The sequence below is a fragment of the Passer domesticus genome, chromosome 1 (assembly GCF_036417665.1).
Source record: "Passer domesticus isolate bPasDom1 chromosome 1, bPasDom1.hap1, whole genome shotgun sequence".
Classification (NCBI taxonomy): Eukaryota; Metazoa; Chordata; class Aves; order Passeriformes; family Passeridae; genus Passer; species Passer domesticus.
The window spans coordinates 153257111-153271929 of record NC_087474.1 but is presented as its reverse complement, the minus strand read 5'-3'; the positions used below and the strand labels follow the sequence as shown (position 1 = coordinate 153271929).

General features: G+C 35.9%; 1 protein-coding gene across 13 annotated transcripts in view; it reads right to left on the bottom strand.

Moving 5' to 3' along the window:
- EFR3A (EFR3 homolog A) overlaps nucleotides 1-14819 on the bottom strand; it is a 75678-nt gene that overhangs the window by 4465 nt on the left and 56394 nt on the right. For all 13 annotated transcript variants that reach the window (XM_064397325.1, XM_064397373.1, XM_064397297.1 and 10 more), the window contains 7 exons: nucleotides 12497-12658; nucleotides 11147-11278; nucleotides 10596-10663; nucleotides 9196-9323; nucleotides 4629-4717; nucleotides 1369-1417; nucleotides 335-438 (listed from right to left, as the gene is read on the bottom strand). In XM_064397325.1, the coding sequence (XP_064253395.1) occupies nucleotides 335-438; nucleotides 1369-1417; nucleotides 4629-4717; nucleotides 9196-9323; nucleotides 10596-10663; nucleotides 11147-11278; nucleotides 12497-12658 (732 nt within the window). The remainder of the gene's footprint in view (nucleotides 1-334; nucleotides 439-1368; nucleotides 1418-4628; nucleotides 4718-9195; nucleotides 9324-10595; nucleotides 10664-11146; nucleotides 11279-12496; nucleotides 12659-14819) is intronic.

The window sequence follows — 14819 nt, the reverse complement described above, 5'->3', positions numbered from 1 at the left end:
TTAGAATACATAGTGGGTTAAATGCTGCTCCAGTTATCCCAGAATGAAATAGGAATGGACTGTGAACCTGGATTTCAAAGAGAGCAAGGAAGAAGAATTAAGGTGAAGAATGTACAAGTTACCCATTACCTTACAAATGGTCTAGGAACAAACAAAAACACACTTCAAATTACTGGAATCTCCCACTACTGATAGCAGAGGAGACAAACAAAGAACTGAACTTCTAAACAAGTAACAGCAGCAGTGACATGACAACTTAAATCACCTTCAGTCAGCACATGCCCACTAATGCCTACACCAATATCCTCAGTGCTAATATTTTGCAGAAACTCACTTTGGTTTCACATTGAGCTGCGATTTCCTCAAATGGCGCTTTTTGGAACTTTTCAATCACAAGACGCCTCTTTTCCTTTTCCTGTTCTTCAAGTCCATTGTTATCTTAAAAGAATAATGAAAAAAAAATTAAAGACAAATGCAGTCTTTGCCTATGAAGTACAAGAACTATCAAATGTGCACTGCAGAAGTGAACAAGGATTGTGCCTGAAGTGATGCAACCATTCTCAAGTGAGTTGTCATCTGGCATTGCTCCTAAAGCAAAATGCAGATGAAATTTCACAGAGATGGTTTGAGGACCCAATTTTTCCCCCTTCTTACTAAGTTTTTAATTAAAAGTAACATCCAGACTCCCTTTTTCTTTATTGCCTGCACTTCTCACTGCACACAGGTTCAGATTCAAGAGTAAACAAAAATCTCCCCGTATCATACTGACAGAGTTTTTCTACTGTTTAGAATGTGTCTACTGTTCTAAACATCAATGTTTAATCCAGATTTTTAATAGGATTTTGGTAGACTGAAAAGCATTAAGTAGCAATTACTTACAGTAAAATGAAATAAGGAATCTGGACAATTCTATGTTCTTGCAGCCAGGTCACTTGTCAGAAAAATATTATTTTAAAAAATCTTAGCCCTTTAAAATCCTCAGTGTGAATTTACAACTTCTATTTTGAATGCACTGAAGACCCAAAAATCTTAATACATAAAAAATACTCAAGTTACCTCATAAGTAATCACTCAATGTAACTTGAATATCTCACATTTATAACTTTGTCTGTACTGCAAATGTAATAGATGACAGGCATTTCCAGATGCTTTTCATTCAGCCCCATTAACTGCAGAAAATGAATTCACTAACATTATCAAGATATCATTTCAAAGATTTAGAAATAAATAACTGGAGTTCTAAATAAATTTAATAGCTGAAAAGGAAAAAAAAAGTAGCATTTTATGTTATTCTGGCCTCCCTTTTCTTCAGCAATTCCATAGTAATTGTAAACTAAGCTGCACAAACACAGCTGTAAAAAATCTTACCAATGGCTTTCTTCAAAGCTTCAAAGGTGATTTCTTCAGTATTATCAACCTAAACACACAGAAACAAAATTCCTTAATCACATATAGCATAAAAGCTTCTAAAATTAAGGAATATGATAAAACACGGAAGGCCAACACAGCCAATAACTTCATTTGGACTTTCTGTGACAGCCAACAGATCACTAATTCACATTTTTAAGCCACTGAAATTAGTGAGGAAATTTTTATCCAATGAGATCAAGGAAGACTTTCCAAATTGTACTCAAGGTGCTCTATGGCAACAATACCTTATAAATGGATTTGGATTTTGGCAGAAGAGTCCTTTAGGTCAGGAATAAGCTATAGTGTTTCTACACTGTAAAATCTCAGTACTGGTTCTTAGGCAGCTGTTGCCAATGTCACCTGCTTCCTGGGGCTCACTGAGTTACCAGCAACGTGATGCTAAAATGGGAGCTGACAGTGGAGTGCAGAGTGGAAAATGGAAATGTTTTAGGCTACTTTGTACCATGATGGATCAAATAATTTGGTGCTTACATCATAAACACTGGAGTTAAAGGGTTCTTCATAACAAGCTATGCCTGATGCACTGAGAAAATCTGTTCATCTACTGATTGGAATATCCATATCTGCTGCTGCAGATGCACTTCACCAGGAACTGCTTGAGGATGCAAAATTACCAAAGTGCTTCAATTCTTTATAGACCTCGTTTCTATTCCAGTAAATATATTTATAGTGAAGCCACCCTCTTGGCATTAGGGGAGAATGTTTAGATGGAAGAACAGTTTTCACCTGAACATAACATGGTTTCTTGCCTTGAATTTCCCCACTTCAATCCTTCCAACATGTGAACAGGCAGCACTTTTATTCTTCCTGATAAACACTAACTCTTTAGAATAGTCCAATATGATTTATGATAAGAGGTAAGGTAGCAAAAAGTTCCTTTATTCCATTCAGAAGATTATGAGTTCCTTCAATTATTTTTCATTTATTGACTTGAACTACTATTAAGGGAAAAAGAAGTAGCTGCATCCTTTTTACATGAGAGTTATTTCATGAGCTCCAGCTGTAAATTATATTTTTCTAACAGGTTTTAATTAATAAACATGTATTCTCTACCTCTGAATAAATAAAAATTAATAAATAGACAGTGAAACACCTTTTTTTTGTCAAATATTTGTGGATATGGCTACAGATCAAGAGTATTCAAGTTCTGAAAAAATCTTTTATACAACTCACATTTGGTAAATGTTAGTTTTTTGTGGCTGCCTTTCATAGTGCTAGTTAACCTCCACATTAGTTGCTGGTATTACTTGGTTAATTAATATTCCAGAAGCACTACCTGCATTTACAAGTGCTTTCACCTTATAAATGGAGATAACTGGAACACCTTCCTGAACAAGATTCACTAACAGACTTGGCACCACAAAAAACATTGAGCCCGCTGACAGAAGAACTGCATTTGCATTGTATACAATAACAGCTATTTTAGTTAAACAGTCTGCTATCTCAGTGCAGAAATGATATCATACATCATTATGTCCTAAAACTACCATTAATTAATTAGGTAATCCTCTCAATCATAAGGATTTATGCTTGGGGTTTTTTTTTTGCAATTGAGTTCTGCTAATGGTTATGGATTGCTATGCTGACTAATCTACACAGCAAGAAAACCAGATTTCATATGTAGGTATGAAGGTGCAGTGAGCTAACTGGAAAATACTGTTTTCTCTTTTGCCTTGTAAACAAACTTCATAAAGCAAGTAAAGGAGGAATACTTTGCTTCCTGTGTTCCTGATTAATAAAATTCACATTTTTAAGAGATAAAAAAGAATTAATTATCTAAGACAGTGGACTACATTAAGACCACATTAAGCTGAGAACCCATAAAAAGATTTTATCTACAACCACTACATCCACTTCAAAACAGTTATGTATCAGTGCTTGACATAACATCAGCATAACTTGAAATCTTAAATGGAAACTTCTTTCATTTAATTCTGCTTACAAGGGAGTTGTTCAATTATATGTAACTACATATAATGCGTGGTTTTAAACAAGAATACTTATGTCAAACAGCCTCAGTCCTGTGAGGAGCATTTACTTGCTTCAGAAAGCTGGAGATCTGATTGTCTCACTTATTTTTCAAACACCTTTTTATTCTTTCTACTTTTATCTGTATCTTTGCTAAAGCACAAAAGCAAGAAGTGAACACAAAAGATCATCTGAGGTATAATGAGCACAAAGCAGAAGGGAATAATAATAGTAATAACAGTAATAATAATAATAATGATGCAAAACATATCACTTCTGTCTAAAGTAAAGCTTGCTCCTTTGCCATAGCTTAATACTGAATTTTTAACTAACACTCAGGTTGACTCAGTCCATACATTTTGCTTTGTGTCTCCAGGCAGTTTGTGCTTGAAGATGTCAAAAGTAGGAACCATCTGTACCCCATCTGAGGTACAAACACCTTCATTTCAACAGCTAATCTCCTTTGCAACCAGCAGAAATCTACTTAATAAAAATCAGCAGAACCTTGAAAAATATTCAGTAGAAATTTATTTTAAGAAATACTTCGAATGAAGTGTCAAACAATGTGGAATAATTTTAATTATAATGTGGTCTTCCTAAGGGATAATTAACATCAGCTCCGGTACCCTACAAATGAACTTTTTGTTGCTACTTTACACTTCCAGGGCTGCATGTCAAACTCTTCTGGAGAGGAACAGTGACACTGGTGCACACAGCCTGCCCAGTCTTTACCTGTCCCATTCAGAGCCTTCTATTTCTCTAGGCTTGTATCTCACAGCCCCAGGCTGTTGAACAAATCTCTCAAATACTTCAAATTATACAGGGATACAGATGCTGAAAATTATTGTATCCCTCAAAAGGTAAAGAAAACATTTTAGAATATTTACTCATAAAATATCAGTTGTTCAGCATGTAAATAAATATATTGCTACACCATAATCTGTAGTACTATCTGTAAAAACTGTAGTGACAAAATACTTGACCCTTTTAAAAAATAAGATCTTTATTTTTATATTTTATTTCTATTTATTTATATTGTATATTTATTTATACAGTAGGAGTGTCTTTGACAACACATTTCTGCAAATACACATCTTAAAAAAACAAACCCCCAAAGCATTTAAAATTGCTAGAATAATCAGATATTTGACTTCCTGAGAATACTTGACTTACATACCCCTTTCCCTCCACTCAAGATGCTGCCTTAAAATAATCTGTGATTTTCATACCTTATCCTCTGCGCTGCAGCCAGACAGAATATCCACCTGAAGAGACACTGTGTCCACAATACTCTTCCTCCTGGAAAGTCTGTCTTCATCTAGCATAAGAAGAAATTATGTCACTTTTTGCATAACCCTCTTGAAACATGTTCAATCAAATTTCTACCCATCAGATGCAGATTTATTTCCATATGCCTGTTTAACCCAAGATCATCCATTTTATCATTTGAATTGTGAAAAGTGATACATTTAGAGTTACTGCTCTAAATTACTAAACATGAAGAAAAAGAACCTTTTTATAATCCCTCCCTCCTCTCATTACAGATCTTTTCAACTTTCCCTTGAAATTCCAGAATTTTCAAAACCAACATCTTATTCAAATGCATAATAACAGAGCACATGATGATACATAGCTGTAAAATCCTCTACAAAAGCATGAACTTTTTTTTTTTTGGTTGTGAAATTGAAATATTAAGGTCTTAATTTTAAGGTATTCTGAAACAGAAAAGGGCTTTTGGAATATGATTCATTGACAGAAGAAACAAAGATTTCTGAATGGAAATGAACAACAATCCTTCCTTATTCTTGTTGCTACAAGTACCATATTCAGCAAGTCTAAAAATCTACTGGGTGAAAAAAGTGCTCTCCATTTCTCACTTCCTACAAATATTTTAGCAGGTCCAGCTGGCCTAAAAAGTTGTCAGAATAAGACCAACTGTGCTGATACTAAAAGAAGCACAACAATTTAATTAATGCATAAGGAGATTATGATCAAATGATCCATCAGTTGATGGAATCTCCTTCTGTGACTGCAGTCCTAGGACACTACATCACTAGTATTTTCTCATTTTTGACATTTAATATATTAACAAAAGAGTCCAAAAAAATGAACATTAAAAATACATGTGAAGACTTGTCATAGATATCCTCTTACAAACAGACACTTGAGTGGCCTGACTTTTGTGTATGTCATTTACAAAACCATGAATTGCAATGTCACATTTTAGATTTTAGCCAAGATCAAGCCATTTGGACCTTGTTATTTTCATCTGATTATTTGCACTGCACAGTCAGAAGCAACTACAGGCACTTGATGCTAAAAAAAAGAGAAGGACTGTAAAAGTCCCCTATGACAAGGAAATTTATGCTGGTTCTTCTGCAACTTTTGTTTAAATCACTTCTAGCCAAGCAAAGTGCTTTTGCAGTGCAAATATTGAGCATGAACAAACAGAATTCATTCCAGCAGAGCTGAACACGCTCAGCTTTTAAAAACCAAGAAATAAGTTTCAGAAGACACATAAATGAAATGTCATTTTAAGATCAAGAGGCAGTGAAAGAACAAGATTAGTGAAAAACACCTGAATTCTACTAATATTTGTCAGGTTCTCAGAGATCCTGAGCATTAGAAATGGCATTCTGAAGGATTTATTGAATTTTTAACCCCTGATGGCTCACTGGTACATGACCCAGTACATTCCAAATCTGAGGAAAGCACCTCAGCCCCCAAGAGAAAACGCCTGACAAAACCACATCTCTGCTGCCATCTTGCTGCTCTCTCTGTAACTGACACACAAACACCAGAAACAATTCAGGGACTACTTTGGACAGAATTCATTTTTGTAATGGATGCCTCACTAAACTTGCATATGAAATATGCCCATTTATCTCTAATTTCAATGTATCAGAGTGGGCAAAAATTGTGACAATTACCATTTTCTTCTCTTATAAAATACAGTGTTCATCCACACACATGAAGGAACCCAGGGCTCAAGGACAGTGATGGAGCCCCAACACCCACTGGCCCAGCCCCTGCCAAGGCTGTCCCAGAAGCTTTGGCCCCAGTGCCTGGGCAATGGGAGCAGTTTAAAGACAATGGCTTTAAACTGAAAGAGGGTAAATTTAGATTAGATATTAGGAAGAAATTCTTTCCCATGAGGGTGGTGAGGCACTGGCACAGGTTGCCCAAAGAAGCTGTGGCTCCCCCATCCCTGGCAGTGCTCAAGACCAGGTTTGATGGGGCTTTGAACCATCTGGGATAGTGAAAATGTTCCATGGCAGGGGGCTTGGAACAAGATGACCTTTAAGGTGTCTCTTTTCCTTGGTGAGGGACTCTGTTCTTTGTACAGTCATTATCCTGAATGGCCAGTGATTAAGAAGAATCATCATTCTGCAAACAACTGAGACCTTCTTCCAACTTTCCACAGGTCTTTGTAATGTTACTCAAACAGTAATTAGTACCATCACAAAAATGATACCTATGGCTCTGCTACCTGCTCAGGAATACAAAACAGGAAACTACTTTTTGGTAGAGTACAAAATCATGAGCAAACACAACAGCAGACCCCACAGCAGCTAACATTGCTACAGGCATGTCAAGGAGAGAAACAAAAAAAAGCATAAGGAAACACTAAATCCACTAAGTACAACACAATTTCTGGCCTAAAGGTCTTTAGGCCTTCTAAAAGCATTTTTTGACTGCACATCCTATAGGGACACACCACAGGGCAGGAGAGCAGGCTGACCTACAGCTCATTTTTACCTTTCGACTTGCGTTTGCATTTATGAGGTTTTTTGCCTGATGGAAATAGAGTAGAATTAAATATATATATATATATATATGTAGACAAAAAATTACTGATAGTCTTTTAAATTATTAGTTTTCTCCATCCCTCAAGTAAGAAAGAGAAACACGTATAAAAATTTGCAAATATGAATGTCTTTCTAGTTGTTAGGAAGTATTGAGACAGGAAACAAAGACAAGATGAGAAAATTATGTTCTATAAGACATTGTTAAGCATCGTAACACTGATATTTGGAAATACCAGGAATAATTAGGATGAAATATTTACTGGCTTTTTGGAATCAACCCTAGGTTTCACAGGAATATACAAAAAAAGGGATTGTTTCTTTATTAAGATTAATTATCTCTTTTGAAATACTACATTCTAGCATTATAATCTTAATAGCAGAAATGTAACATTTCATTGCAATAAAAAACGAAAAGCTTAGGAACTCCAAAATATTCACTTGGTCCTGATTCAGTTAAATGAAAATCTTGGGAAGCTCAATATTCCACAGTATAAGAGATTAATGAATTTAACTGGCTGCGGCTACAGTGAAGAAACAAGTGTTGGTTGCTGCTCTTCATAAAAAAATTACAAAATCCCTGAACCCATCTGATTCACATTTACTAAGGATTAAATATGGCAATTTCTCATCACCTGCAGAGGCAGTTAATCACACTTTCAGCTAAACTCAATTAATGTTGATGTCAGAACTTACGTCTCTTCCTGTGTGGGAATGCATTTTTAGCAAAGTATACAAGAAAATCTTACTGAGGTCATTTGGGTACAAATATATCTGAGCTTCTAGAAGAGGCTTAACATAAATTTCAAACCAGGCTATCTTCCTCACTCCATTCTCATTCACTCAAAGCCTGTAACATTTCCTCACTTGCTGCCACCTCTTCTGCCAATAATAAAACATAACATTAACTGTTTTTTTAGGTGCCAGAAGAAATAAGCATAGGAACATTATCCTTTTTAGAAGAAGACAACCAGTAACAGAAAACAGACACTGTGGCTGTGCTGGAACATATCACTAATGTGCCTGCTTGCATTTGGGACAAAACCACACCTGCTGTCTGGAGAACTCGATTCCTCCCACAATATACTATGCAAAAGAGAGATTCATTGCAGGCAGCAATGTCTCTGAATCAGACTGCAAGAGAACACATCTGGCACTCACTATCTGTATGTACTTTGGTTCTTTCTATGTGTGAGTTAGAGAATACAGAAATCATATTTTACTGCTAGGTACTTTAAAAAGGCCATGCTTTGGGCTGGGGTATCCCAGCAACCTGTTATATACAGCCCCAAAACATACATGGTTAAGAACAAATTCTTCAATCAAATTTTTTTCAGCAATTTGCTCAATTGGCTATTGAAAATATATTAAAAGCCAAAACCACACTAATGTCACATACTAGCTAGTCCTTCTCACATTATTCACTCAGCCTGTGCAGCACCAACTCACACAAACCTTCCTCAGGCAACACTTTATTTCCACTGTTACCTGACACTAAGCTTGCATAGGTATCTGATGGAGGAAAATATCTCATTCTTGCTTAAATTAACATCTACTCATTGATAATTTAACTAAGGCGAATAAATCAGCATAAGACCATATGGCAAAAGGATGGAGTATCTTTCATCCAATGTTTACATGAAAAGGATAAAGCAAGCTGACTTGTATATTCCTTCCTCATTTTCTAGACCAAGTTAGTGCAGATTTTCTTTTGAGCAGGGACTTTGTTAAAAAGAGTCAAAGTGGGTTCTAGGACCTTCTACCTCACTTCCATTCTTTAAGGAAAAAAAAAATCTTTGAAACTTCTTAGCAATAATACAGTAGTTAATGACCAAAAAAAAAAAAAAAACCAGAACACCTTGAGAAGACAAAATTATCTGATTAGATTTTGTTGCCAAGCTGTCACATTACATTTCATTGGCACACAACACTTTAGGAAAACATTCTTAATAACTGGTACTAAGTGGTGTTGTTACTAATCACCACCTACCTGTTACCTGGGGCACATATGGAACTGACAGTCTTTCCACATTGTATCCACTGCCACCTAATGATTCTGCAATCTTGTTGGTCAGGAAAAACAGATCTGTTTCATCCTTCTCCAAGGATTTTGGAAGACTGTCAAAACATGTATTTGAAGTTATAGTCTACCAATAGATATTTGTTGGTTAAGTAAAATATTTTTCTAATGTCTGTGAGCAACCAAGAAGGGTCAATGGTAATAATTTGATGGAAATAAAGCTTGGTCAGTTTTTCAGGAATGAATACACACCTAAAATTAGTCCACTGAAAACCTCTGCAGTATTTTAGATTACCTAGCACTTCTTGTTTATCTGAAATATGTTCTTCACCTATTCCATTAGGTGAAGAGAACATGATCTCTGTTAGAGAGAGAGAATATGATCTCTGTTAAATAAAAAAAAAAAAAAAAAACAAAAAAAAAAAAAAACCCAAAAAAACCCCAAACCTGCACAGCAACATTAATAGTAATTAACTGTAGTATTTGTCATTTGCCAGCAGTGTGCCCTTGTGGCAAAAAAGACTGAGGAGACTGAGGGTATCCTGGGCTCCATCAGGAGGTGGAGGGAGGAGATCCTTGCCTTTTATTCAGGTCTGGTAAGGCCACACCTGGAGTGCTGAGTCAGGAGCTGGGCTAGCCAGGACGTGCAGGGAGCCCACCACAGGATCACTAAGGTGGATCATGGGGCTGGAGTATCTCCAATGAAGACTGAGAGAGCTGGGCCAGTTCAGCAGGAAGAGGAAAAAGTGGCTCTCATCAGTGTGTACAGCTCCCTTAAGGGAGGGAGGGTGGAAAGGCCTCAGAACTAAGCAGCTCTCAGTGCTGCTCTGTGACAGAACGAGAGGCAAGGGGCACAAACTGACACACAGAAGGTTCTGGGAACATCAGGGAGCACTTTTTGTGTGAAGGTGAAGGTGGCCAAGCACTGGCACAGGCTACCCAGAGAGGTTGTGGAGTCTCCATCCCCAAAGATATTCCAAAGCATCTGGATGTGCTCCTGTACAGTCTGCTCTAGGTGATCCTGCTTAAGCAGGGAGCTTGGAACAGATGACTCTGAGATCACTCCAGCTTCACCCGTTCTGTGATTCAGTGAAACTTTATTTTGCTGTTATTGTTTATTTTGCTCAGTGTTAACACAATGAGCATCCTATTATGCATAAATGCCTCTGACTACTATAAAAAAGTCTGAAGCCCACTTTTTTTTTCCCTGTATGTGTACATGCTTTTAATGCTTGGGATTCTTCCTCCTGTCTGGAGCACTATAAAACCTCTGTTTTTTTGACATATGGAACATTTCTCAATGATGTATAACTTTTAATAGGAAAATAGGGACTTCACTGTCCACTAATTCCCATTTTGTATCTACTTACTTGGATCTGTCTTTGAAAATTTTTTCTGGTAGAAAATAAGCTGCTTCCACACTTCTGGTTTCAATGACCTGAAAAAAAACCCCATGTCAAATAGTACAAAAGGAATAGTTTCATAGCTGTTTTCTTCAACACCTAACCTTTACTAACATCAGCCTAAAAACAAATGAGACGTTTGGGATTTCTTTTAACCAGGGAAAGAGACTGTGGCTCTCATCCTTTAGACTAAAAATCTGGTTCTCATGGTCTTGTGCATGCCAATACTATTTTACCAAAGACAGTGAGGCTGTAAATACTTATGCCAGATAGAGATCTGGCCCTTTATATATGGCACCATAAGCAAAATAAAATGTTGTATCTTGAGAGATTATTTTCTTTATAATCTTAAGAATCAGCAAGTAATGCCATGAGAGACTGGAGATCAAAAACAATGTCAGTGGACACAAACAGGGGAGATCAACACAACAAGCAAGCACCTGACACAAGTTATTTACTGATTTTACAGTAGACTGTGTATTGCTCTAAATGACCTGAATTATTTAACCATGTCTTACCTTGCTGACATGCTGACAAAAGGCAGGAACTGCAATCATCTGACTCAGGAAGTTCAGATATGCTGCAACCAATGCCATGACACCACAACGATTAAACATTGGCAGATTATCCTCATTGATGATGGCAATGTCCTGAAATATAAGGGGTAGCATGATGTTTTCCAAAGTTAGCAGGCTGTCCTGAATACATGGAAGTCAAAATTATCATTGCTAACACTATCTGACAGATGATGTTTATCTGCTATTACTCAACATTTGATATCTCTCATCTTAAAACTCTAGTCTTTTAGCTCACTCCTGAAGTAGGAATATGTTGATCTGAAATTAGAGAGTTTAAAATGTTCAACCATTATGAAGAAAAATAAATTCACTCAACTCAAAATTCTATTTCCCAGGAAGTACAGGTTAATGACTGCTAGTCTCTTGTCCTTACCACCTGTTGATTAAAACATTTTCTCAGGAAAATCAGAAACAGCAGTTTGATAATAAAGATCACCAGTGTGAATCACAGATATAGCACAATAGAGGAAATTATTTAATGCATATTAGCACTTCTATGTTTATTCAGATTGCATTATTTTTGCTCTAGTAAAACTCCTAATGTCATTTCCACCAAGTAAGCATTTGGTTAATTACATATTTTAAAATTAAGGATGCACACTGCATTGCAGATGTTTTATAATACAGCTGCACATCTGGGAATAAGGTTAATGACAAAATAAAATATTTTTAAAATATTTAAAATAAAATATCATACAGGGCATGATTTCATCAAATTTACAGGGCACATATTAGCAGTATTTTATTTTTGACTTCAACACAGATAAACTTAGTAAGTTATCCAGTTTCCCTGAGGACTGTATGCAAGTATGAGTTAATAGTAGAACCTATTAAGGAAATGTTAAGGAATAAAGCCTAAAACACTGAGAGAATATTACTGTGCAGTAAGATTAAATAGACTGGTTTAGTAACTATCCCTAACCAATGAATTAATTATACAGAAGTTTTCATCCTGGGTGCAGGCAGTCCATACATTTTATACAAGAACACAAGATCATAGGCTGAGAGAACACTCTGCTAATGAGTATCAGTGATTCTAATAAATGTTTCAACAAATTTCCACATCTGCTGTTTTTCCTGAACAGCACATGCTATGGAAGTTTGTTACAATTAGATGAAGTTTCCCCATTAGTAAGTGGTACATACGAAGTGCACTTCCTTAGTGATCAATCAAGTGCAGATCAAATTATGAGATTTCCAATTGAAGATCAATACACAAAACCCCCAGTTCTTCACATCTCCAGTTACACATTTGAATTGTCAGTCAATGAACCCCACACAGACTCATACCTGCAAGGCAATAGCCAATCGGATGAGGTCAATAACCACTTCTTCATTGGCCAGTTCTATTGTGGTAAGAGCTAGAGATGTAAACAGGAGTTCAAAGTTCTTCTGGACATTGTCTTCTTCTTTGCAGCCTAAGTAGATGTGTCTGTACAACTGCTGACCATGCTATGAAAGACATAAGAGGGAAAATGGGTATTAAATAATAGAAAAATTTAGGTTGGAAAGGATATTTGCAGGTCTTCTGGTCCAACTCCCGACTCCAACAGATTAATTGAGAATTAAAAAAACAAAGGATAAAATACATGGTGTACACATACATAGAGAAAAAAGTACAAGATTAATCAAGTAGACCTCAGGTTTCTAATAACAGCTTCTTTATAAACACTGTACTGTTCTATTTTGTGCACAAATGTACAGATAGAGAAGATGATACAGAGAATTGCAAGATTACTGCACAGTATCAGATGTTATGAATTAATTTCCTGTTGAAATATTAGAAAAAAAATATTTGCTCATTTATGAAAAGGAGAAAGCAAAAAGTAATATTGAAATATTTTTCAAGAACATTTGAGTAACTGATGAGCTCCAGGTGCTATCCTTGTGAAGACATCAAATTTGTTCATTAAGCAACTCCCTTCAAACAGCAAACCAAGAAAAAATTCTGCCAGAAGGTGTTTCAGAAGGTGAGTAGGGCTCATTTACTGACATGTGTAGGGAGGCTGCAGCTCTAGTGAAGAACACACATCATTTAATGAAAGACTCTCCACTTCAAAAGTGACTTTCTTCTCATAACACTGTGCCTAACCAAATCTCTGTAAATACCTCAACATGAAAGAAAAATGCAAACACGAGAAACACAGGATAAGCAGCAGGTGGTGTATGGAACACAGAGCTCAGCACCACCCCAGCATTCCTCATCTGGAGGGGGGCACAAGTCTGTATCAGCTGACACAAATAATTTCCAAGACGTAAAGACTAACTCTAGACATATTAATTCAGCTCTAGGAGGATGTTGAAAAGTAATTTTCAACCTCTCTTTTTCAAACAGGACATATTTACTTAAGAAACAATGATGACCTTGTTGGTCTTTTCATTACTTCTAAAATCAGAGTTGTTCAAATACACATTGTATTTAGTAAAGAGGGAAACACAGCTATTAACAAAGCACAGAAGCTACTACAAAATAAAAGTCAGCTGTTTAAAGACCCAGTATATTTGGAAAATAAAAGTAATTAATTTTTTTATCAAACTGATAAAGAATTGTGTTTAAATAGGAAAATAAATGATTATATGGATTTTATCAATATGTATCTTTCTAGATGACTGGAAAATGCAAGAAGTTAAATATTTCCCTTCAAAGAAAGGATAGACATAAACTGAGCAACTGGTCTGAGACGAAGATTTTGTGCCTATGTTTGGTTCCATTCCACCTGGATTTGATACAAAATTGCCTCAGGATTCCCATGTAATGTCAAACAAGCCCAAATGGTCATCCAGGTGTTAATGAACTTCTGGAGTTATCCTCATCCCTGTCCTTTGATTATGCAGAGCATCTGGGTAGAGCAGGCTGCTAACATGCACATCTGCAGCAGGTGAGTAACAGTATCACACAGATAATCATTGACTGACTTCATTTCCCAGAGTTAATATATATTTTCAGTTCTTTTCTTGATCTGTGAGGAATCTCTTTTCCTTTTCTGCCTTTTCAGATCAGTGTTAACAATTCAAATATTTAGTTTAACAGCTACAACTTTCATCTAGAAAAATACATCTTCTCGAAACTACTTTAAATCACAGATATTAAATTAATGAATTAAAATTTAATTCACTTTTTAAAAGACACATTACTAATAATTGCCAATGTTGGAGTATTTTTTATATTTGTATTATTCCAGTTGAACATGTAATGGAAGAATATTAACTGGACTAACTTATCCCAAGAACATTTATCTTGCAAAGTTACTTGAATGCTGTACAACTCTAATTTGCATATTATTACATATGCAGTATTTTTGCCTACTTCAGTGTTTTCTGCTTTTTGTTTACATACCTACACAGATAAACCACAGTCAGGAATGACAGAGCACAGGAACAGCTTTATGCATCTTTCCCACATAAAACCCAAGGTGTCTACTGTAAGCAATTTCACTCCACTTAAATATCATCTAAAAACCCTGTTTTTCTTTAGAACCAAATATACTGAGAAGTCATCTGGTACAAAGTCAACAGCTAAGAAGATAGCTGTTTTGTGCAAAGTTAACTTTCTGTGGCATCTTTACCTAAAACATGACATAAGTCTCTGTACTACAGCTATATAAAGATTTCT